This window comes from Ahaetulla prasina, chromosome 2 (assembly GCF_028640845.1).
Source record: "Ahaetulla prasina isolate Xishuangbanna chromosome 2, ASM2864084v1, whole genome shotgun sequence".
In the NCBI taxonomy this organism is placed as follows: Eukaryota; Metazoa; Chordata; class Lepidosauria; order Squamata; family Colubridae; genus Ahaetulla; species Ahaetulla prasina.
In genome coordinates this window covers 15,878,734-15,903,942 of record NC_080540.1, presented here as the reverse complement: position 1 = coordinate 15,903,942, position 25,209 = coordinate 15,878,734, and the positions used below count along the sequence as shown (strand labels likewise).

The window sequence follows — 25,209 nt, the reverse complement described above, 5'->3', positions numbered from 1 at the left end:
GGGTCTCCAACCTTGGCAACTTGAAGACTCGTGGGCTTCAACTCCCAGCATTCCTCAGCCAGCTTTGCTGGCTGAGGGATGCTGGGAGTTGAAGTCCACAAGTCTTAAAGTTGCCAAGGTTGAGACAATCTCTAATTACTCTCTATTGCCTTCTGTTTGCTAAGCCCCCCCCCCTTTTTAAAGAAGATCTCATCTTAATACTCCATTAAATAAAATTTTCATAGAACAACATATCCTTTACTTTTTTAATTTGATATATTCTCACTGAGGAGGAAAACAAACGATGGGGCTTAAAGAGGCTTTCGTGACAGCTGAACGAGTGTTTGGAACACAAAGGAAAAACTCCCCCAAACTTTTAGCGTTTTTTGGATCCAAGGACTTCTATGCAACTTCCTGAAACCTCTTAATGAGATTTCTTGTTTGGGGAAAAACGACCAGAAAGCATTTTCCCAGTTCCACCTCTGAGCACTCTGTCAAAACTGGGAAACAGCAGGGTTTGTACAATGCTTCGTTTGATTAATGAAGTTGTCCTTTTGAGAACGAAAAGCAGGAAGAAAACTGTACCAGTTTTCAGAGATTTAATTAGCTCATCATTTATTGAGTACAAACTATTATGAGAAGAAATCTGTTCAGCTTGCGTTCTGAAGCACATTGAATGAACCTGGACTTCCAAAACAGAGAATGGAGTGTCTATCTTATGCCGGTATCTAAAATTCAATGGTTGTTTTCACATCTCAAAAAAGCAGAACAACAACAACAAAACCCCAAAGATGTAAACATGTGGGGAATGTATGTGTAAAAATGTATTGCGTTCTAAAAACAAAACAAAACTTGTTACTTATGTGTATGTTTTTTTAAAAAAACTTGTATTGTACTGGAGAAAGTGTGTATGCAAACCCATATATTCAGAGCAAAGGTATACAAATGTTGACTTTAAAAAAAAACTGGCAAACTGATGTGGAAATAGGAATAATTTTCAACACTGGAAAAACGAAGGCAAAAGCAGACGGTTTATCTGTCCTCCAGGTAATTCCAGGACGCAAATACAGGTAGCCCTTGACTTACGATCACAACTGAGCCCACAATTTCGGTTGCTAAGCGAGATAGCTGTTAAGTGAGTTTTGCCCATTTTACGACCTTTCTTACCACAGTTGTTAAGTGAATCAACTGTCATTGTTAAAGTTAGTAGCAAAGTCGTTAAGGGAACCTGGCTTCCCTGTGGATTTTGCTCGTCAGAAGGTCACCAAAGGCGATGACTTGACTCGAGGGCATTGCAACCGTCATAAACGTGAGTTCAATTTGCCATGTGTCTTGAGTTGGAATCATGTGACCATGGGGATGCTGCAACGGTCGTTAAGTGTGAAAAACGGGCCGCACGTCACTTTTTTCAGGGCCCTTGTAACTTTGAACGGACACCAAATGAACTGTTGTAAGTCAAGGATTGCCAGTATTATAGATCAGGGGTCTCCAGCCTCGGCAACTTTAAGCCTGGAGGACTTCAACTCCCAGAATGCCCCAGCCAGCTTTGCTGGCTGGGGCATCCTGGGAGTTGAAGTCCTCCAGGCTTAAAGTTGCCAAGGTTGGAGACCCCTGTTATAGATTATGTCATATCTCGTAAATATATTTTATATATATAAAATCTATATCTATATCTATATAAGGCAAAAGTGCTTGAAAGGACCTGCTGAATCCAGCAAAATAAGGGTGACGTTGCAGGCATACAGATGCAAGAAAACTGCCGGCAGGGACAAAGGCAAAAATGTCGGCATATATAGGGTTAAATCCAGTGGTGGGATTCAAGTAATTTAACAACCGGTTCTCTGCCCTAATGATTTCTTCCAACAACCAGTTTGCCAAACTGTTCAGAAAGTTAACAACCGGTTCTCCCGAAGTGGTGCGAACTGGCTGAATCCCACCACTGGTTAAATCCCAATGTCCTTCTTGAAGGGGTGTGTGCCAGAGCAGGCAACACAGCCCCTCCTCTGCAGAATGTTATGTATGTGGCCTTTAAAACTTAACTGGCTCAGGGTTAGCCCAAAATAGCAGCCCTTGGCATATTTTCACCAGCCATCCAGTGGGTTGTTTGCCTCAGAAAACCTCCCTCCTCCCTCCACGCCCCCCTCTCTCTCTCTCTCTCTCTGCTGCTGCTGTGGCTCAGCTGCCAAATATCTGTCTAGGGATGCCACAGATTATATTTCTTTAAGGGAATGTGGGGTGGGATGGAAGCGTGGGGCGGGAGTGGGGGGGGGAGAAGGAATTGGATTGAGGGAACTCATCCTCCATTGCCTTATCTCCCTCATAGACATGACACTATCATCAGGAGAAACGCTGGCTGAAGAACGAGGGGGTCCCGCCCATGCTGAGGAAAAAGGCGATATGGTGATCATATTCGGGGGAAAAAGCCTATGAAATAAGACCGTTGGAGAGGAAACACAACACTGCTCCTGCAGGCTGAGAGAGTAAAAATAAAAATAATAAAAATATACAAAGCAGGTTAGGCAGAAGTTTTTAGTACAGGAGGAGGAAGGCAGTGTAAAATTAATTAATCAGTGGAACAACTTGCCACCAGAAGTTGTGAATGCTCCAACACTGGAAGTTTTTAAGAAGAGGTTGGATAACCACTTGTCTGAAGTGTTGTAGGGTTTCCTGCCTAAGCAGGGGGTTGGACTAGAAGACCTCCAAGGTCCCTTCCAACTCTGTTATTCTATTCTAAATCTCAAGGGGTGAAGAAGCTTAAAAGAGGCCTAAGGGACATGGGTGTTAGTATTCCTTGACCGTCATCTAGATGGGACTATTAGACTTGCAGTTGGTCTGACACTAATTTTCCAACTCTGTTTTAAAGAGAAGTTTGCAGAGGATGAAAATAAGTGGAAAAGGAATGGAAAAGGTAAAAGATAATGAAAAAAAGAGGAGGAAGAAGAGGAGAAAGATTAAGGCAGCTTCAACTCCTAAAGCTTAATTCATATGCTTTAAAATAGAGGAGCCACAGCTCCATTAAGCCACAGATGCATTTTTGAATAAAAAGGAAAGGCGAGAGTGTCTATTTAATACAGTGCTTGGTAGGATAAAAGTACAATTGTAAAAGCACGTGACTGGAGTTCCATGGACGTTACTTTCAGGTAAAAAAAGTAGAAGGATTGCAGGCTTAATTTTTGGCATCTTCTAGAGTTGGTGCTTTCTCTCCTTCCTGTTAAAGAGGATTAGAGGAAGCGAAGGAGCCAGGTGCTTCCGATGACCAGAAGCATGGGTAGAGAGATGTGAGCAGAGGGCAAGGTGGCCCCCGAATTGCAGAAATCGCCCTCGCAACAGTGGTAGATGGTGGTGTATTTGATGCCCAAATAGCTCTCGGTACTGTTCTTGTCGCATTTATCCTGTGCGACACAGTCCTTCTTCTTGATGAGATTCTGACCAGCTAGGTGGAACAGCAAAAGAAAGAGACATAGGGTGAGAGGTATGTATGGATAGTGTTTCCTGCCACCTATACAACACCCTGTTGTTTGCATTGTTGGAAACAAATAGGGCAGAAAGCAGAGCTGAGTTGGTTGATTGTTTGATATATCAAAGATAGAGACCACCCATCTCACTCACTCTTCCAAAGTCATAGCTAGGGAGGGAGGAGGGGGTCAAGCGGCGAACTAGCCTTAAGTCCCTGCATAGTCTTCAAAAGCATAAATCTAGTTTTCCACTTGACTCCCTCCTCCCTGCCTGGCTGTTTCCCAATACTGATAGAGTGATTCTGGATGGTATGCATTTTTATTATTATTTTATTTTATTATTTATTATTTTATTATTATTATTTTATTCAATTTATTTAAATTTATTTTATTATTATTATTTTATTATATTTTATTTTTTGTTTTGTTTTGCTTTACCATATTTCATTTTATTATTTTATTTTATTCATTATTTTATTTTATATTTTATTATTATTTTATTTCATTATGTTTTGTTTTATTTTGTTATTTATTTTATTTTATATTTTATTATGAAGGGACACGGTGGCTTAGTGGCTAAGATGCTGAGCTTGTTGATCGAAAGGTCGGCAGTTCATTGGTTCGAATCCCTAGTGCCGCGTAATGGGGTGAGCTCCCGTGACTTGTCCCACCTTCTGCCAACCTAGCAGTTCCAAAGCACATAAAAAATGCAAGTAGAAAAATAGGAACCACCTTTGCTGAGAAGGTAACAGTGTTCCGTGCACTTTTGGCATTTAGTCATGCCGGCCACATGACCACGGAGACGTCTTTGGACAGCACTGGCTCTTCGGCTTTGAAATGGAGATGAGCACCGCCCCCTAGAGTCGAGAACGACTAGCACATATGTGCGAGGGGAACCTTTACCTTTACCTTATATTTTATTATTATTATTTTATTATTATTTTTTGTTTTATTTTACTTTATTTTATTATTCTATTTTATTTTTATTTATTTATTTGTTTTGTTTTATTATTTTATTTTATTTATTTGTAAAATTTATAGGCTGTGTTTCTTACTCTGAACTGCTTAAAATCATAAAAAATTAAAAATTATATGCCACCAATCTTACTATCAAGTGAATTTGGTTGGCTTGCAATGTCTAAAAACAGCAATATAAATGAATTAGAAGGTTTAAAAATATGAAAAACATTAGATGTTAAAAGTTAAAGCATTAAAATTAGCAACATTAGAAGGATCCCAGCTGAGTTGCCTGATCATCAGAGGCTTTTAAAAGCATTTTTAAAGAACCTCTTCGGCCAAAGAGGTTGTAGAAAAAATGCTTTTAAAAGGCTCTGATGATCCCAGCTGAGCTGCGAGATCATCAGAGGTTTTTTTTTTTACTTTTAAAAGCATTTTTTTCAGCTGAAGAAAAATGCTTTTAAAAGTAAAAAAAAAAACTCTGATGATTGCACGGCTCAGCTGGGCATGGTGGGGCCGGGGGGCAGGGATTTTTGCTACTGGTTCTCCAAACCACCCACCACCATCACTACCGGATCGGGCAATCCGGTCTGAAGTGGGAGCATTTCACCCCTGGCTTGCATTCATACTCTTCTGAAAAGCCAGAAGAGTGGGGGCCCGCCCCACCTCTGGGGGAAGAGGATATTCCAAAGGGGGAGGGATGCGTGTGAAGAAGATATTGTTAAATGTTACAAATCCACACCACTTGAGTCTAAAATACTCAAACCCGAGTGGTCGTCTCCTTGACTAATCTTAGGTGGCTGTTGGTCTTAAACAGACCAAAGATGGTTGAACAGATGGACAAGCATTTTGAATGCATTGACTGTTGTTCATGTCTGAATATTCATGATCTGGAATAGGGCATAGCGACAAGGCCAGCCAATGAATAGGCCTAGCAACTGCGTCAGCCAATGAGGGCTGTTTGGAAACCGAAACTTATGCATGCTGTGCTGAGCTCTGAGTCTGCTGCTCTGAGCAAAAACTAGTCTGTCTGCTGAACTGAAACTGAAACTGTTCTCTCCTCTGCCTGTGTTTGCTTGTAACTGCTACCACATTGGAGAATCTGTTATTGGTATTGCATGTTTATTTCATGTGTTCTATTATATATGCAAAGAGAAATTCATGAATCCTGCTGAATCAGTTACCTGTGTGTGCTTTCTGGATTTGATTGCTGCAGCAAACTCTTGACAGTTCATTTGGAAATCTAGGGTGGCTTATTTCACAACTACCTAGACTTAACTACATATAACTACATAACTGCATAACTACATATAGGTTCTACTATATGAGGACATATTCAGAAGTATTATTCCAAGAAACAAAATTATGCCAGATAAAATTCCTGGGGGAAACAACCGAGGTGAAGATAGGGAGGAATTTTTTTTTAAACAAGAAAATAAAATTCTTACCAGCAATTCCCTGGATGACAGCACAAACTTCTCCACTCTTACAGGTGACAGTCGAAGTGTGGCAGGATAGATTGAAAATGGTGAATTTACACTGCAGACATTGAAGAGCAGATCCTGAAATGCAAAGAAAAAGTTTTTTTAAAATTTTTATTTTAAAAAGGAGGAAGATGAAATCAATTCAAGCTGGAATTCACAATACTGTGTTCAATACTGTGGTGCCACCCTAATTAAAAAATAACAGTTAAGGCTAGAATTGTGCTCCTGCCTGCCTATAAGCGAGTAGATTAATAGGTACCACTTCGGCATTCCGTGAGGCTTTGGCATATAGCCATGCTGGCCTCATAACCATGGAAGTTGTCTTCAGACAACCGTGGTTCCCTCAGGCAAGAAATGGAAATGGAAATCAGCACTAAGGTCCTAGATTCAGACATGACTGGATAGAGAAACCTTTACCTTTACCTTAGAGTGTGCAAGACATACCTATACTTGTACCTTTTTAAAAAAAATAATAATCAAGCATTGACTTATATGGCAACTAAAACAGGGGTGAAAACCAGCAGGTTCTGACAGGTTCTGGAGAACCGGTAGGAGAAATTTTGAGTAGTTCGGAGAACCGGCAAATACCACCTCTGGCTGGCCCCAGAGTGGGGTGGGAATGGGGATTTTGCAGTATCCTTCCCCTGCCATGCCCACCAAGCCACGCCCACCAAGCCACACCCACAGAACCGGTAGTAAAAACTTTTGAAACCCACCACTGAGCCACTGAGCCTGCAGAAGGAATGTGGAAATGGCAAACATCTCAGTAGGGACCCTCCCTAGTTTCTTAGGCTGTAAAGTGAGGGGGGATAGGGAGATGTACTTTCAGGCATGCAAGATTCATTAAGGGAACCTTACAATCAAGTAGAACTGGTACTTCTGGTTTTGTATCTTATCTGGACTGCCTCAGAAGGTTGACACCTAATTGCACATTCCCAATCAACCCTTCACCAAAAGGCAAATTAAGGAGACAGATGTAGACATTATGTATCTATGAAGTCCTCAACTTACAATCGTTCGTTTAGTGACCGTTCAAAGTTACTACGGCATTGAAAAAGATGACCGTTTTTCACAGTTACGGCTTTTATATCATCCTTATGATCATATGATCAAAATTCACACACTTGGCAACAGGTTCATATTTATGACCATTGCTATGTCCCCACTTCTGACAAGCAAAGTCAATGGGGAAGTCAGATTCACTTAACAACCGAGTTGCTAACTTATCAATGGAAGTGATTCACTTAACAACTCTGGCAAGAAAATAGCAATAGTAATAGCACTAAGACTTACATACCACTTGACAGTGCTTTTACAGCCCTCTCTAAGCGGTTTACAGAGTCAGCCTATTGCTCCCAACTATCTGGGTCCTCATTTTCCCCACCTCGGAAGGATTGAAGGCTGAGTCAACCTTGAGGCTGGTGAGGTTCGATCTGCCAAATTGCAGTCAGCCGGCATTCAGCAGAAGTAGCCTGCAGTACTGCACTCTAACCACTGCGCCACCGTGGCTCTTAGTCATACAGTGCGGCAGAACTTACTTAACAAATGTCAGACGGTTACAAAAGGTGATCACATGACCCCAGGACACTGCAATTCTCATCAATATGAATCAGTTGCCGAGTGTCTGAATGGTCGTAAGTTGTCATAAGACACTTTTTCACGTGTTGCTGTAACTTTGAACAGTCACTAAATGGAATGTTGTAAATCTGGGACTACCTGTTTTATATTACAGCCATTAAGTAGTAACATTTTGGCTAGACGTTATCTTGAAAACTGAAATGTAATCAGGGTACCAAGCACTCTCAGAAATTCCCCATTTGGCTCTTCCCCCATATATAGCAATTACTTTTTGTGGTTGCATTTAATAACATAGCACACAGATAATCCAAAAATACACCACTTATTTCCCTTGCAAACTGGGATTAGAAAGTGACGTAGCAGGAAATGCAACAGCGTTTCAAAATCATAGTCCTGTCTTCACTGGTCCTCTGTTGAGCTAGGATTTAACTCAGTGGTGGGTTGCCCCCGGTTCGGACTGGTTCTGTAAAACCGGTAGTAAAACTGGAGGAGGTTCTGCCCACCGACCCTGACGTCATCAGAAAGCTTCTGTGCATGCTTCTCGCTTCGCACACGCACAGCCCACTGCTGAAATGTAAAATTTGTTACTACCGGTTCTGTGGGCATGGGTTGGTGGGCGGGGGTGTAATGTGACTGGATGGGTGTGGCCAACTTTTTTTTTTTTTACTTTTAAAAGCATTTTTTCTACAACCTCTTTGGCCGAAGAGGTTGTAAAAAAATGCTTTTAAAAGGCTCCTCTGACAATCTTTTCTTTTAAAAGCATTTTTTTTGCCTTTAAAAAAAAAAGCTTTTGATGATCAGGCAACTCAGCTGGGGTCACCAGAGGAGCCTTTTAAAAGCATTTTTTTTTCAGCCAAAGAGGTTGTAAAAAAAATGCTTTTAAAAGCCTCTGACGATCCCAGCTGAGTTGCCTGATCGACAGAGGCTTTTCTTTTCTTTTAAAAGCATTTTTTTTGCCTTAAAAAAAAAGCCTTTGATGATCAGGCAACTCAGCTGGGATCACCAGAGGAGCCTTTTAAAAGCATTTTTTTTTCAGCCAAAGAGGTTATAGAAAAAATGCTTTTAAAAGCCTCTGATGATCCCAGCTGAGTTGCCTGATCGACAGAGCCTTTTTACTAAAAGCATTTTTTCAGCCAAAGAAAAAATGCTTTTAAAAGTAAAAAAAAAAGCCTCTGATGATCATACGGCTCAGCTGGGCATGGTGGGGGGCACGGATTTTTGCTACTGGTTCTCCGAACCACCCGCAACCATCACTACCAGATCGGGCAATCCGGTCCGAACCGAGAGCGTTTCACCCCGGCACAGCCCCGTTGCGAACCAGTAGTAAAGTTAAGTAGAACCCCACCCCTGATTTAACTGCACGCGGGAAAAAATGGCTACCGTCAAACAAAGGGTTCCAGTGAAAACCCTGACGGCTCACAAACGAGATTTATTTATCTCCTTGGGAACAATTGTATGAGTGTTAATTGTCGGGGTGTGTGTGTGAAATGATGTTGGTGGCAGGAATAAGAGGACAGGAACAATGTCGTCAAAGAGCAGAGAAGCTGGAATTGGCAAGATGAGGTTTTACTTATTTATTTCATTTATTTGCTGTCCATCTTGTAGTGAAAAGACTCCGCTTCGTTGTGGGCTAATTGTATGTGCTTGATTCATGCACATGGGTTCTCAAATGCAGGTAGTCCTCAACTTATGACCACAGCTGGAACCAGAATTTCCATTGCTTAAAAAAAATAATTGCTACCAACCTGCCTTCCATTGAGGACCTGTATACTGCATGAATCAAGAAGAGGGCCCTGAAAATATTTACAGATCCCTCACATCCAGGACATAAACTGTTTCAACTCCTACCCTCAAAACGACGCTATAGAGCACTGCACACCGGAACAACTAGACACAAGAACGGTTTTTCCCCGAAGGCCATCACTCTGCTAAACAATTAATTCCCTCAACACTGTCAAACTATTTACTGAATCTGCACTACTATTAATCTTCTCATCGTTCCCATCACCAATCTCTTTCCACTTATGACTGTATGACTGTAACTTTGTTGCTGGCAATCCTTATGATTTATATTGATATATTGACCAACAATTGTGTTGTAAATGTTGATGAACGTATCTTTTCTTTTATGTACACTGAGAGCATATGCACCAAGACAAATTCCTTGTGTGTCCAATCACACTTGGCCAATAAAAAATTCTATTCTATTCTATTCTATTCTATTCTATTCTATTCTATTCTATTCTATTCTATTCTATTAAGCAAAGCCGTTGTTAAGGGAAGTCCTGCCCTATTTTACGATACTTTTCACACCTTGGTTGTTAAGTGAATCACTACAGTCATTAAGTGAATCATTAAGCGAATGTGACTTCCCCAGGAGAAATTTTCCTGACAGTTAGAACAATGAATCAGTGGAACAGCTTGCCTCTAGAAGTTGTGGGTGCTCCATCACTGGATGTTTTTAAGAAGAGGTTGGACAGCCATTTGTCTGAAATGGGATAGGGCAGGGGTGTCAAACTCAAGGCCCTTGGACTGCATCTGGCCCATGGGGCCACCCTGGAAACAGCGAAGGACTGGCTTGTGGTGCTGCTGCTAGTGCAACCCTCCCGACCTCCGTTTTTGCTGGCAGAGGCTTACAAGAGGCTGTTGCAGCCGAAAACAGAGTTCAGGAGCCTGTTTTTGCTGGCAGAACACTCGGGCCGCTACTGGCAACCCCCGACATGAGTGATGTCGAGGTGGCCATGCCTCCCCCGCCACCCCCTCCAAGATCAAACACAACCCTGACATGGCCCTCAATGAAATCGAGTTTGTTAGCCTGACTAGGCGGCTCAGTGGCTAAGACACTGAGTTTGTCAATCGGAAAGGTCGGCGGTTTGAATCCCTAGTACAGGTCTCCTGCGTGAGCAGGGGGTTGGACTAGATGACCTCCAAGGTCCTTTCCAACTCTGTTACTGTTATAGCAGCGTTATAGGGTTTCCTGCCTGAGCAGGGGTTTGGACTAGAAGAGAGTCCCTTCCAACTCTTCTGTTATTCTGTTAAGCTGGCTGGGAAATAAGTGATCACAAGACTGCAGGCCACGGTAACCCTAGAAAATACTTGCTGTTTGGCCAAGTGCCCAAAGTTTGATCATGTAACCAAAGGAGATGCTGATTGCTGAGACAGTTGTAAATGTAAAGATAGTTGTTAGCCACTTTATAATGCCTTGGTCAGACCACACTTGGAATATTGTATTCAGTTTTGGTCCCCACGATGTAAAAAAGATATTGAGACTCTAGAAAGAGTGCAGAGAAGAGCAACAAAGATGATTAGGGGACTGGAGGCTAAAACATATGAAGAACGGTTGCAGAAACTCGATATGCCTAGTTTAATGAAAAGAAGGACTAGGGGAGACATGATAGCAGTGTTCCAATATCTCAGGGGCTGCCACAAAGAAGAGGGAGTCAAGCTATTCTCCAAAGCACCTGAGGGCAGAACAAGAAGCAATGGGTGGAAACTAAGCAAGGAGACAAGCAACTTAGAACTAAAAAGTTTTTTTCCGACAGTTAGAACAATTAACCAGTGGAACAAGTTCCCTGGAGAAGTTGTGAATGCTCCAACACTGGAAATTTTTAAGATGTTGGATAACCATTTGTCTGAAGTGGTGTAGGGTTTCCTGCCTGGGCAGGGGGTTGGACTAGAAGGCCTCCAAGGTCTCTTCCAACTCTGTTATTATTATTACTTGTTTATTTCCCCCAGTGCTGTTGTAACTTTACACAATCACTAAACAAAGGCTATAAATCAAGGGCTGCTTGTACGATATACAAGCTAGATATTTTTTCCCAGCATCTCTTACCATTTAGCTAAAGGCAATCCAAGCATTACAGCAGTGATTCTTAAACTGTTTGATTATCCCTTTCCCCAGGCTCAGGTAATGCCATTATCCCCGCCCAAAAAATTTAGACCTGGTTTTTTTTACACCACTATCTTGGCAGCCAAAGTGACAAATAAGATCCTTGACTCACAAACAAGCAATTACATTACCTCATTACCCTCATGTTTTGTCCAAATTACCCCCTTGTTAATAACATGGTAAGTTGATTATTATCCTCAGTTTAACAGCTACTGAACTATGGGTGGACAAAATTCTGTAGAGATTCTCTGTTATCCAGGTCCTGGTTGTCCCAAAGGTGCTTTTTCAGGAGGCAACTGGAGTTCCTTGTTTTTCTTTGAAGACGTTTCGCTTCTCATCCAAGAAGCTTCTTCAGCTCTGGCTAGATGGCGGGGAATGGAAGGATTTATATTTCTTGCAGGCAGCTGGACATTTGCATCCTTTTAGAGCAGGGATGTCCAAACTTGGCCCTTTGAAGAGTGGTGGACTTCAACTCCCAGAATTCCCCAGCCAGCAACTTGCTCATATTTATAGCTCATGCTGGCTGGGGAATTCTGGGAGTTGAAGTCCATCACTCTTCAAGGGGCCAAGTTTGGACACCCCTGTTTTAGAGGGTCCTTAAAGCACTTGGAGGTTTATCTGTGTCCTTAGGGTCACCTGAAATTGTGCTAATGGTTCCTGTAGTCTGCAATTTTCTCTTTTCTATCTGTCACTATCCTATCAGAGCTGAAGAAGCTTCTTGGATGAGAAGCGAGACGTCTTCAAAAGAAAAACAAGAAAGTCCAGTGGCCTCCTGAAAAAGCACCTTTGAGACAACAGGTGGACAACCTTTTTTGGGATAATAGCAATAGCAATTAAACTTACATACTGCTTCATAGTGCTTTATAGACCTCTCTGAAGTTTACAGAGTCAGCATATTGCTCCCAAACAATCTGGGTCCTCATTTTACCGGCTTTGGAAGGATGGAAGGGCTGAGTCAACCCTGAGTGGGTCAGAACTGAACTCCTAGCAAAGGAGTTAGCCTGTAAGTACTGCATTCTAAGCAGTGTGCCACTAAGGTGACATAAAGGTCAGAATGGATCTTCTGACACTTTTAACAGATTAACAGAGTTGGAAGGGACCTTATAGGTCATCTAGTCCAACCCCCCACTCAAGTAGGAGACCCTACACCAGTTCTGATAAATGGTGGTCCAGTCTCTTCTTGAAAATCTCAAGTGATGAAGCTCCCACAACTTCCGAAGGCAAAGCTGTTCCACTGATTGATTATTCTCACTGTCAGAAAGTTCCTCCTTATTTCCAGATTGAATCTCTCCTTGGTCAGTTTCCATCCATTATTCCTTGTCTGGCCTTCAGGAGCTTTGGAAAATAGCTTGACCCCCCTCCTCTCTGTGACAGCCTCTCAAATATTGGAACACTGTTATCATGTCTCCCCTGGTCCTTCTCTTCACTAGACTAGCCATGCCCAGTTCCTGCAACCGTTCATCGTATGTTTTAGCCTTCAATCTCCTAATCATCCTGGTTGCTCTCCTCTGCACTTTTTCTAGAATCTCAACATCTTTTTTATAGTGTGGCGGCCAAAACTGGATGCAGTACTCTAGGTGTGGTCTTACTAGGGCTTTATAGAGTGGTATTAGTACCTCACTTGATCTAGATTGTATCCTTCTATAAATGCAACTTAGGATAACATTGGCTTTTTTGGCTGCCGCTGCACACTTCTGGCTCATATTTAGCTGGTTGTCCACTAAGACTCCAAGATCCCTCTCACAGTTACTACTTTTAATCCTGGTTTCACCCAGTTTACACAAGTACACAAGTGTGTACGCTTGAATGCCTGAATTTATTTGCCTTACTGTGTTTCCCTCAACTCAGTTTTCAGAGTTGGCAGAGCATAGAGGCTACACAGAAGAGGTTCAGCCAATTGGGCTAAAATGCATTTGAATTGTTAGTGAGTCAGCGTATTTTGTGAGCATATCCCTAGTGGCTAACCAGAGGCTACCAAAGAATCCAAGCATCAGGGTGGCTGGATGTGCTCAAATCAAATCAAATCAAATCAAATCTCTTTACTGGAAGATTGCTCTATTGTCAGTTCAGATGAAAAGACAGAGTGGGGTTTGTGGTCCACCCAGTTAGCAGCTCCAGAAGAGCAGGCAAATCAAAATACAGATGAGTAGACGAGAGATACTGAGCTTCAGTTTAAAATAATAGCCATTTTAAATTTGCAAATGTACACATGAAATTCATTTTTGTGGCGAGAGGTGGGTGGCCACTTTAATACTAACACAATGAGGCTACAGAATTTCTGGGCTCCTAGAAATTTCTGTCAAAGAGTGCAGAGAAAAGCAGAATAATAATGGAATAACTAAGGGACCTTGGAGGTCTTCTAGTCCAGGGGTCTCCAACCTTGGCAACTTTAAGACTTGTGGACTTCAACTCCCAGCTGGGAGTTGAAGTCCACAAGTCTTAAAATTGCCAAGGTTGGAGACCCCTGTTCTAGTCCAACTCCCTTGCTTTCCCTCAAGCAGGAAACCCTATACCATTTCAGACAAGTGCAACAAAGATGACAAGGGGCTTAGGGGGTGATATATGATGAACAGTTAAGGGAGCTAGGTATGTCTAGCTTATAGAAGAGAAGGATTGGGGGGGAGGGAACATGATAGCAGTCTTCCAGTACTTGAGGAACTGTCATAGAGAAGACTGGGTTGACTTATTCTCCAAAGCACTAGAGGGCAGGAGAAGAAGCAATGGCTCCTTGTTAAATTTTGAGATCCAACCTGGAAATAAGGAGGAATCTTCTAACAGCGAGAACAATTAATCCACAATTAGAGCTGGGGTGGCGCAGTGGTTAGAATGCAGTACTGCAGGCTACTTCTGCCGGCTGCCTGCAATTTAGCAGTTCGAATCTCACCAGGCTCAAGGTTGACGCTGAGCCTTCCATCCTTCTGAGGTTGGTAAAATAAGGACCCAGTTTGCTGGGGGGGCAATATGCTGACTCTAAACCGTTTAGAGAGGGGCTGTAAAGCACTGTAAAGTGGTATATAAATCTGTGCTATTGCGATTGCTAATCAATGAAACAGCTTACTTCCCGGAATTGTGGGAACTCCATCACTGGAAATTTTCAAGAAAAGATTAGACAGCCATTTGCCCAAGCTGTTATAAGGTCATCTGCCTTGGGAAAGGGTTGGAATAGAAGACAGTGGTGGAATTCAGATAATTTAACAACCGGTTCTGTGCCCTAATGATTTCTTCCAACAACCAGTTCATCAAACTGCTCAGAAAGTTTACAACCGGTTCTCCCGAAGGGGTGCGAACTGGCTGAATCCCACCACTGGCTAGAAGACCTCTAAAATTCTTTCCATCCCTGTGATTCTATGATTCTTATAGAACTAGGTTTTTGTGATACACTATTTTTAAGCATGGGAGTTTTATACTGCTGGCCTGATCCACAGTTTTGTCTTCCTCTGAACCCCCCTGCCTTGAAAGACAGTTAACAAGTCAGGGCCAACAATATCTCCTGCCAATTTTGATGACATTTTGCAACACAATCAGCATTAAAGAATTCACACGGAGCCTTCCTTCCAACCCGCTGCTCCCCACGCAAACGCAGGCACACACATTATAATACAAATGCCTCTTTAACATTCTGCTGCTTGAAGTTTTTTTTTTTTTTAAACAGATGAAGGAATTTTGAAGATTAAAAACAATACCAGTATTAGAAGAGAAACAAAGAAAATGAGGAAAAACAATGAAGGAAGAAAGAAAATAGAAAGAAAGAAGGAAAGAGTTTAAAAAAATGGCTTTTGATCTTTTTGATAGTAGCTATAAATGTATTTATATTTAACTATCTAAAATTACATCTGCTTGGAGTTTATTACGCTGGCGTTTTTGTCTATGTTTTCGGAATAATTGTGGTATTATCCTATACTAGTTGGATGCCCGTGCTCTGCTATGAAACTATGTGATCGGGCTTGATAAATTGACAGTTAAAGCTTGAACATTAATGAGTGGTTACGATTGGCTTCTCCTCTCCTCTTCTCTCCCTCAGGCTTGTCCCACAGAAGTTTATCCTCTCCTATCCCCCTTCTCTCCCTCAGGCTGGCCCCCACTGATCCTCTCCTATCCCCTTCTCTGCCTCAGGCTTGCCCCACAGAGGCGTCTCCAATCTTATCCCCTTCTGGGGAGTAGAATATCTAAACTCCCAGCCCGCAGGCCAGATGAGTCATGTACTGGCCATGCCCACGCCCAAGTGGCAGTTGGAACAGAGTTCTTTTCAGGTGGGGAGGGGGAGTAGAACGTCTAACTCCTTAGCATCAGAGCATGTTACTAATAATATAAAAAATACTAATGATCTGTTGGTCATTTCGAAAGATCCTTTCTTAGTGAGCACCTAGAAGCCAAGAGGAACATACGTGCCAAAATTCAAGTTTGTAAGCTTTACAGTTCTAGAGATTTCGTGATGATGCGTGAGTGGTATTTCGCTTTTATATAGAGAGATTTTTCACAGTTTTAACTGGTTTCTTCAGTATTTGTTTTAATTTGCTTTCGTCTATGCTTATATAGAAAATGAATGAGAAATTAAGTCCTAATTCCTTCATAATATTTGCTGTTGGGAAAAAAAGAAGTCAGCCCTACTGGTTTTATTCCTCCCAGTTTATATATTTTGCGGAGTACAATCCACAATCTAAGGTTGCCATCTTTTTAAAAACCCTAGGCCTTGCTGTCTGAGCAAGAACCCTATTTATACTCTGAAAAACTGCCCGCCATTTTTGCTTTTCTGCCAAGAAAATCTGCCCTCAAAATTGAAAATGTTAAAATCCCAAATCTTCACTGGCGTTAATGGAAGACAGACAAAATGCCTAAAGTACATTTACAGCAAGAATCACACATGCTGTTTTGTTCTCTGCTGGAGCAAAGCAAACAGAGCAGAGGGGGTTTTTTTGGGAGCCCGTCAAGAGTTGCCGGAGCAAAATTTGGAAAAACAGGAACAAAATGAAAGCCCGGCCTGGAAAAAATAACGCTGCTGCAAACCACAGCTTTTCGAGGAAAACAAACTCTTCCCAAGGCCCCTGAAACTGTGTTTCCTGCTTGCTCAGGCAGCTTGTTGTTCATCTGTGTGTTGTGTGTCCTCAGATTGAAGGATGAGATGGGAGGAAGAAGAGAACTCGAGATGGTCACGCCACTTTTTCCTGCTTTCAGGAGAAAAAAAAAAGCAGCACCTTAAGTTACCTTTTTGTACTAGGAAAACTAAAATGGTTTGTTTCTTCTGATGCTGCCTTCTGAGGAAGAATCAGCTGAGGAGGCTGGCTGGGAGTTGAGGGAGCATACAGGTCACTTCTGCTCCCCACAATGAATCTATAACAGTGACCACATTGATCACACGCGATTTCCATTCTCCCCTCCCCATTCCCCTCGAAGAGGAAATGGTGTGCAAAAGGATTTCCCACACATCCTGCTGGATCTGTGTTTTCATTGGGGAATATCCCAACCAACAAGCTAGAGAGCATGGAAGGACCCATTGAGGTTGCAAGTTGAAGACTATCCCTCCATGTCTTTTCAGCCATTTTCTAGTCTTCACTCTTCTTTGTTCTTCCAATCTTAGCATGGAATGGAGTGTAGTGTAGTGTAGTGTAGTGTAGTGTAGTGTAGTGTAGAGTAGAGTAGAGTAGAGTAGAGTAGAGTAGAGTAGAGTAGAGTAGAGTAGAGTAGAGTAGAGTAGAGTAGAATAGAATAGAATAGAATAGAATAGAATAGAATAACAGAGTTGGAAGGGACCTTGGAGGTCGTTTAGTCCAACCCCTTGCTTAGGCAAGAAACCTTACACCACTTCAGACAAATGGTTATCCAACATCTTCTTAAAAATTTCCAGTGTTGGAGCATTCACAACTTCTGGAGGCAAGTTGTTCCACTGATTAATTGTTCTAACTGTCAGGAAATTTCTCCTTAGTTTCAAGTTGCTTTTCTCCTTGATTAGTTTTCACCCATTGCCCCTTGTCCTTCAAGGGGCCTCTAGTGGCTCAGCAGACTAAGTCTGTCTGTTATTAACACAGCTGCTTGCAATTACTGCAAGTTCAAGTCCCACCAGGCCCAAGGTTGACTCAGCCTTCCATCCTTTATAAGGTAGGTAAAATGAGGACCCAGATTGTTGGGGGCAATAAAAGTTGACTTTGTATATAATATACAAATGGATGAAGACTATTGCTTAACACTGTGTAAGCCGCCCTGAGTCTTCGGAGAACGGCAAGATATAAATTCAAAAAAAAAAAAAAGTGCCTTGGAGAATAGCTTGACTCCCTCTTCTTTGTGGCAGCCCTTGAGATATTGGAACATTGCTATCATGTCTCCCCTAGTCCTTCTTTTCATTAAACTAGACATACCCAGTTCCTGCAACCGTTCTTCATATGTTTTAGCCTCCAGTCTCCTAATCATCTTTATTGCTCTTCTCTGCACTCTTTCTAGAGTCTCAACATCTTTTTCACATCGTGGCGACCAAAACTGGATGCAGTATTCCAAGTGTGGCCTTACCAAGGCATTATAAAGTGGTATTGACACTTCATTTGATCTTGATTCTATCCCTCTGTTTATGTAGCCTAGAACTATCAAAGATGCTTTTGCTGTTGCAACTATTACCACTTCTCAGCTTGCCAATGAACTATGGAGGGAGGGAAAGGGGGTAGATATGTTCCAGACACCAAGATGCCAGCTGTGAGAACCAAGGACGTTTTGGCAGATATTTACCAGAGCCACAGAACAATACCAGGAGACTCCATTGGACAATGTGACCGGTCTAATAGGAGGGAGGGAGAACCTGAACTTTAACTATGTGGGTTTGCGTGAGAAATGGTTAGATCTGGTTTTGCCCTCGTCTTTGCCGATATGATGTACTCAATAGAGTTTTGCATTAAGAGATTGGATCTTCTTAGCCATGCTTGCTTTGGTTGGGTTCATCAGTCAGAATGTTGACCAGATTTAACCATTAATTCTGGTCCAGAAAAAAGCTGAGACCCTTTTTTAGAGGGCTGTGTTGTGACGTAGGCCCAAGTAGTTATTACCAGGCACAATCAGTCCTAAACTTACATATTTTATTAGAACAGCTGAGAATTATTTCATTCTCAGCTTAGTCTAAATTAAGTCCAAAACAAATCCTTCAGAAAAAGTCCTTCAGCCTTATCACAAACCTGTGTCTTCTTTGGCACCCTGCCAAAGGCTTTTCTTGGCAAAGCCCCACGAAGTTCAGAAACAAGAGACGCCAAATAGAAATAGATGTAGCAATGTTGCTTTCCTACAAAGAGCCCAAGAGCCTTTGCTGCTCTTTTAAGCCTTATGGGAGGGGCTAATCATCTCCTGGCCTTACTCCTGAGTTGTCCTTTTTGCTTTAGCTGCTCTTGCCTTCTGGCAACTCTTTGCATGCATGCACTAGGAACAGACTCCTTATGTTCCTCTGCCTCTCTGCTGTCCGCCTCTGGAAGCTCTAGAGTCCACACATCGTTCCCAGATGGCCCTGGCTCCATCTCTGCCTCTGACACAGAGCCCTCATCCGGGTCTTCCCCTGATTCCAAGAGTGGACCATTGTCCTCCCCAGCCTCCTCACTGTCCGACTCCACTGCCAGCTTTGCAGGCTGCTGGCAGACCACAACAGGCTGTCTCAAAATTGTAAGGGTGGGTCCTTAAAGAATACACTGTGCTTTTTCTTAAAGTCTATGGAGATTCTCCACCATCCAGGTCAAAGCACCAAAGGTGCTTTTTCCAAAAGGCAGCTGGATTTTCTTGATGTTTTCTTTGAAACATTTTGCTTCTCACCTGAGAAACTTGTGCTACCAGTATAGTAGTAAGCAATACATATGTGCTAGCAATGACTTAAGGAACTGACAAATAAAGATAGTTTACGAAATAAAAAGTTTGAATTGTAAAGGAATCCATAACAAACCAAGGATATAATGATTTGCAGGAAAAGAATGTTACAAATTTAGACTATTGACGCAGTACTAGGAGAATGTATCAAATCTAATTGACTGAATGGAAAAGTTCCTTTTGCTTCCTAGGAGATTGGCTGAAATTTCTTGTTGGTTTAAACTGAGATGGGGAATTATGGCCCCTTTAGAACTTGTGGACTTCAACTCCCAGAATTCCTGAGCCAGCAAGTCCTAAAGTCCCCCCATCTTATTCCCACCCTCCCAATCTTTTTTATTGGGCCACAGTAATTGGATCTTCAGAGTATTTTATTTATGTATTTTAACTTTTGTAAAGTTTTTATCATTTTAAGATTGTAAGTCGTCCAGAGTTGACCTGTGGTAAGATGGGCAGCCAATAAATTTTACAAACAAACAAACAAACAAACAAACAAACACAAACATCAAACAAATTTTGCTAATCTAAAATGCATAAAAGGCATGAGAAGCAGCAATGATATTAAAGAATACCTTGTGGAGGTAAAAAGAAGGTAAGAATTTGTATTTGAGAAATGAATCTGGCCTGCTTAAGCATTTTGCATTTGATTGTTCCCAACAGGGATTGGAAAAAAATAACTTATGTTAAATTATGACCTGCACTTGGTGCTTGGGAAGATATGATAGAACTTCAGAAGTTTCAAGAACAGTTGCATAGAAGAAAGAAGATTTGAACTCTTGCCCTAGAGCAGGGCTGTCAAACTCCCGGCCCGTGGTCCGGATGTGTCACACGCTGGCCACACCCACACCCGGTTTAGCGAAGGGCGAAAAAATCCCGATACGTCACGTGACGCCACCGTGATGATGTGTTTGGCATTCCTGCCCTAGAGGTTAGGAAATAATTGCTCAGTTGATGGTCTACACCAGGAGTTTAGGAAAGCTGGCTGAGGAATTCTGGGAGTTGAAGTTCACAAGTCTTAAACTTGCCAAGGTTGGAGACCCCTGGTCTAGACTCTAGTAGTGGATTCTGCTCTAGGAGTTGGGTGGTGCTAGACAGTTCTAGCCAACTTCATGATCCTACATGGTAAACAAAATTAAGTAAAATTTGTCATTGGGTGCAGAGCTGACTACGAAGAACATTCTGCAGTATCATAATTGCACAGCTGAAAAAACATGTCTACAGGGGCTGGGTTCCAGTTAGATGGCTTATCCTGATGACTCATTTAACCCATGTTCTGAGTTCATATAATACATCAACCCACAAGCTTTTGTGTGTGTTTTCACAATTTTGTAAGCTACAGAAACAACACCCCATTATCAAGATTAAAACCATGCTTAGCCTTACAATTGTGCAGTGCTTTGGATTCAGTCACCAAAAGGGGCTTCTGAATGCAAAGGAGAGGAGATACCACAAAAGAGAGCAGATACCACACCTTTCTGCAGTACCTTAAAACTCAACAGAGGACACAATTCCTTTGGGATGTTACAGGCCAGTGCTACAAGGGCACTTCGGAGTATTTTCCAGAGTTCAAATTGGAACTGCTGCATGTCTATAGCTCACATATTAGAATAACAGAGTTGGAAGGGACCTTGGAGGTCTTCTAGTCTAACTCCCTCATTAGGCAGGATACCCTACACCACTTCAGACAAATGGTTATCCAACATCTTAAAAACTTAAAGTGCTGTAACATTTACAACATCTGGAGTTAAGTTGTTCCACTGATTAATTGTTCTAACTGTCAGGAAATTTCTTCTTAGTTCTAAGTTGCTTCTCTCCTTGATTAGTTTCCACCCATTGCTTCTTGTTCTGCCCTCAGGTGCTTTGGAGAATAGCTTGACTCCCTCTTCCTTGTGGCAGCCCCTGAGATATTGTTGTACGTTGTGGTGTGAACCAACCAATCTTGGCTAGCCTTCTATCTTCTAGATGTCTAGAATCTGTTTCTTGATTTTGTATTCTTGCTTTTGCAATATAGTTTAAAGTCCCTTGGGGTTGGATGTCTAAACCAGATGCAAAGCTGGCTGAGGAACTCTGGGAGTTGAAGTCCACAAGTCTTAAAGGGACCAAGTTAGAGACCCCTGCTCTAAACTATGTAATTGGTTCAATTCATCTAGGGCAGGGTTCTCCAAACTTGGCAACTTTAAGACCTGTGGACTGCAACTCCCAGAATTCCGCAGCCAGAGGAATTCTGGGAGTTGAAGTCCACAAGTCTTAAAAGTTGCCAAGTTTGGAGAACCCTGATCTAGGGCATTAATCTAAGGATGAAGATGGTTTTGAAGAATAGTTTCATATTATTAATTCTGTGACACCATAGGTCACATTTATTATTTTTCAATCAGAAACAAATTCACCCATCTACATATAAAAATCAATATACCCATTGAAATGCGTCCATCAAAGGATCTACAAAAACTCAATTCAGGAAATCCTCGAGTTACAGCCATCAATTGCACGACCATTTGAAGTTACAACGGCACTGAAAAAAGAGATGTAGGAAGCCCCCCTGTTCTAGAAGGGGTCCCCAAACTTGGCAGCTTTAAGACTTGTAGATTTCAACTCCCAGAATTCTCCAGGAAGCTCTGTTGATAGTTGAAGTCCACAAGTCTTAAAGCTGCCAAGTTTGAAAACTTCTGTTCTAGAAGAATGAAATATTTTGGGAAATATTTAAAAAGGCAGGGTAAAATAGTTCCCCCAAAGGAGAAATAATTTTTTTTTTAAGGGAGGCAGAAACCAGCCCCAGTTTCCTTGCCCCCAAGCAGAAACTGAGGAGGCCAGCTCTTAGAAATGCAGATTTGGTAATCCATTCTGAAAGACTGGGTCAAGATAGAAACTCAGATAAGCAACAAACAAAAGGTTGACAAAATTAGCTCAGACAAGCACCTAGGATTTGGATTTCCCCTTTTGCCTATAGAGCCAGGCATGACCCCATAGGAATCTGACAACAGCCAATAGAATATTAAAGGATATGTTCTGGAACGGGAAGCTCAAATACAAAGCCTAAAGAAGATATAAAAACCCACCCACTCTCAACTCCATTTTGTCAACTGTCCCAGGATCAAATGTGGTTGGTGGTTCTGCTTAATCAAGAAAGGGAACCCCTCTTTCCAGTGTTGGAAGAAATATCCATCTGGGTTCAGTTCCAAATGGGGACAAAGACACTGGAAACATGGAGGCTGCTTGGAAAGATGGTTTAATGGTGGTCAGGGTCACATGGCTTGAGTTCCTGAACAGAAAAGGGCTGAGATCCTGTGTGCTCCCTGGTTTTATGCTTTTTCTGAGCTTTGAACTTTCTGGGGCACAGGAAGAGTATCCTGATTGGTTGTCAAACTCCCAGGGGGTGGGGGATCTTAGCTAACACTGTAGGTTGTCCCTCAAGCTTGCCTGAGCCTTGCCATGTGGTGAGTTTCTGTTCTATTGTGTTGCAAATGATGGGGGGATTGAGTGAGCTTGGTTGAGGCTTTAATGGCCCATTGACAAAGGTGGGGGGGAGTCAGGAAGCTGCTTTGTCTTTAAAACATGTTTCTCCATTTCTCATCCAGGGAAATATATTCTGCCTTTTAAATATTTTCTAAAATATTTCATTCTTCTAGGAGGGGGGTGGGTGCTAAATTCCTACACCAGTCAGCCCCCAGCCTCCATTATATCTCCAGTGCCTTTCTTCCAGCTTGGAACTGAACCAGAGGGATATTTCTTCCAACAGTTAAATTAGTCACATGGTTGTTAAGTGAACCTGGGTTCTCCGTCGTAAATATGAGTCCGTTGTCAAGAATCTGAATGTAAATCAGCTGATGCAAGCATTGTAAGTGTGAAAAATGGTCATAAATCACTATTTTTCAGGGCCGTTGTAACTTCGAACAGTCACTAAATGAACTTTGGTAAGTTAAGGACTACCTGTATGACTTTCTTAGCCTTTTCTGTCCCCTGACGTAGAAACTATTTATGTCAAGACTTCGTAACATTTCAAGTTCAACCATCAGGCTTTCCTCAAAGGATCCTGGTAATTGTAGTTTTGGAAAGAATTAGCTGAAGGGACGTCCCAAGATAACCCCACCTCTGAGAACTTATATATTTATTTTATTTATTTATTTGTCACAACATCATATAAAAAGATTATATAGTATATAAACATATATATGAGTAAATATTGGGAGGTATAAGCATCTCTATATATATAGGAAGAAGAAAAGAAAAACAATAGGACAGGAACGGTAGGCACATTTGTGCGCTTATGCACGCCCCTTATGGTCCTCTTAGGAATGGGGTGAGGTCAATAGTAGAAAGTTTTTGGTTAAAGCTTTTAGGATTATGGGAAGAGACCACAGAGTCAGGTAAAGTATTCCAAGCACTGATGATTCTGTTACAGAAGTCATATTTTCTGCAATCTAGATTAAAATGGTTAACATTAAGTTTAAATCTGTTGGTTGCTCTTGTATTATTGCAGTTAAAGCTGAAGTAGTCTTTAATAGGAAGGACATTACAATAGATGATTCTATGAGTTAAACTTAGGTCTTGTCGAAGGCGATGGAGTTCCAAGTTTTCTAAGCCTAGGATTTCAAGTCTGGTGGGATAAGGTATTTTGTTGTTTTCAGAGGAACGGAGAACTCTTCTTGTGAAATATTTCTGGACTCGTTCAATTGTATTGATTGTATTGTATTACAATTCCCAGCCTTCCCTTGGGAGACAAAATAACTCTTCTAGCAGTTCATCTCTACAGGATAACTCAGGGGTCTGCAAACTTGGTTCTTTTAAGACTTGTGGACTTTAACTCCCAGAGTTCAAAGCAAAGCTGGCTGAGGAACTTTGGGAGCTGAAGTCCACAAGTCTTAAAAGAGCCAAGTTTGCAGACCCCTGGGATAGCTTATTAGTAACCTTGACTATCACTAAATGTTGAATCTTTTTATTCTTGATGAATGTATATTATGTAAAAAAATTATTAAAAATGTATTTTATTCTCCTTACATACATGAGAGCATATACACCAAAGACAAATTCCTTGTGCGTCCAATCACACTTGACCAATAAAGAATTCTATTTTATCTCTACAGGATTAGACATGCGTCTTGTTGTAATCCTCTGATCACACCTTCTGATCCACATAAGGTGGCCTGCTTTGACTCGCCTATTTCCTTTTATCACAGGAGTGAAGAAAAATATTTTTTTTTTAAAAAAAATGTCGAACATCAGGGTGCGGCTGTGTCTAATAGGAAGGACTTAACCAATGAATTTCATTAAAAAGGATCATGAAGTGAGGTGCCAAGGAAATGAAAAGGGTAGGTAGAGTTTTATGTGTCTGAATCATCAGTAAACATACAGCTTTGCCGAATTTGGGGAAAACATCATTCACTCAACTATATGATGGGTTGTTTTTTTTTTAACTGCTAGTGACAACAAGTAATCAGGTGTGGAGTGAATGCACCTGTTATGAAAGCAAGGAAGAAAGCAGCGTTGTTTTGTGAGGTGAAAAATGGGCCGGAGAGGTTGTGTGTGTGGGAGAAAAATGCCACTTATGAAACTTCTTCTTAGAGGTGTAAGGGATTTTCAAGAGCGTCGTTGACATTCCTGTGGCAAGGGTGGGGAACCAGGAGTGGCCAGTTGGGTAAATCCACAGGAGAGTTAAAATATAGGGACTCCTCGACTTATGACCACAGCTGAGCCCGAAATTTCTGTTCCTGAGTGCTACAGTGGTGAAGTTGAGTTTCGCCCCATTTTGCCAACTTTTCTTGCCACAGTTGTTTAAATGCTAAGACACTGAGATTGTCGATCAGGAAGGTCGGCAGTTTGAATCGTTAGTATAGGTCTCCTGCGTGGGCAGGGGGTTGGACTAGATGACCTCCAAGGTCTCTTCCAACTCTGTTAGTGTTAAAATCACTGCAGTTGTTAAGTTTAGTAACGCATTTTCTGTACAGGTGGTACCCGTGACTTGCAAGAGTTCATTTAGGGATTGTTATGTCTTGCCCGCCCTCAGAGCAGCCGGGGCCTTCTTATCTGCTCCCGAACACTGAGGAATGTA

The 25,209-nt window shown here is 41.8% G+C and overlaps 1 protein-coding gene across 1 annotated transcript in view; it reads right to left on the bottom strand.

Annotated features, from left to right (window-relative positions):
- Positions 1 to 524: 524 nt before the first annotated feature.
- Positions 525 to 25,209, bottom strand: part of LOC131190809 (sperm acrosome membrane-associated protein 4-like) — a 31,408-nt gene continuing 6,723 nt past the window's right edge. The window contains exons 2-3 of the mRNA XM_058168230.1: positions 5,840 to 5,953; positions 525 to 3,412 (exon numbers count right to left, since the gene is read on the bottom strand). Of these exons, the coding sequence (XP_058024213.1) occupies positions 3,201 to 3,412; positions 5,840 to 5,953 (326 nt within the window). The 3' untranslated portion in view covers positions 525 to 3,200. The remainder of the gene's footprint in view (positions 3,413 to 5,839; positions 5,954 to 25,209) is intronic.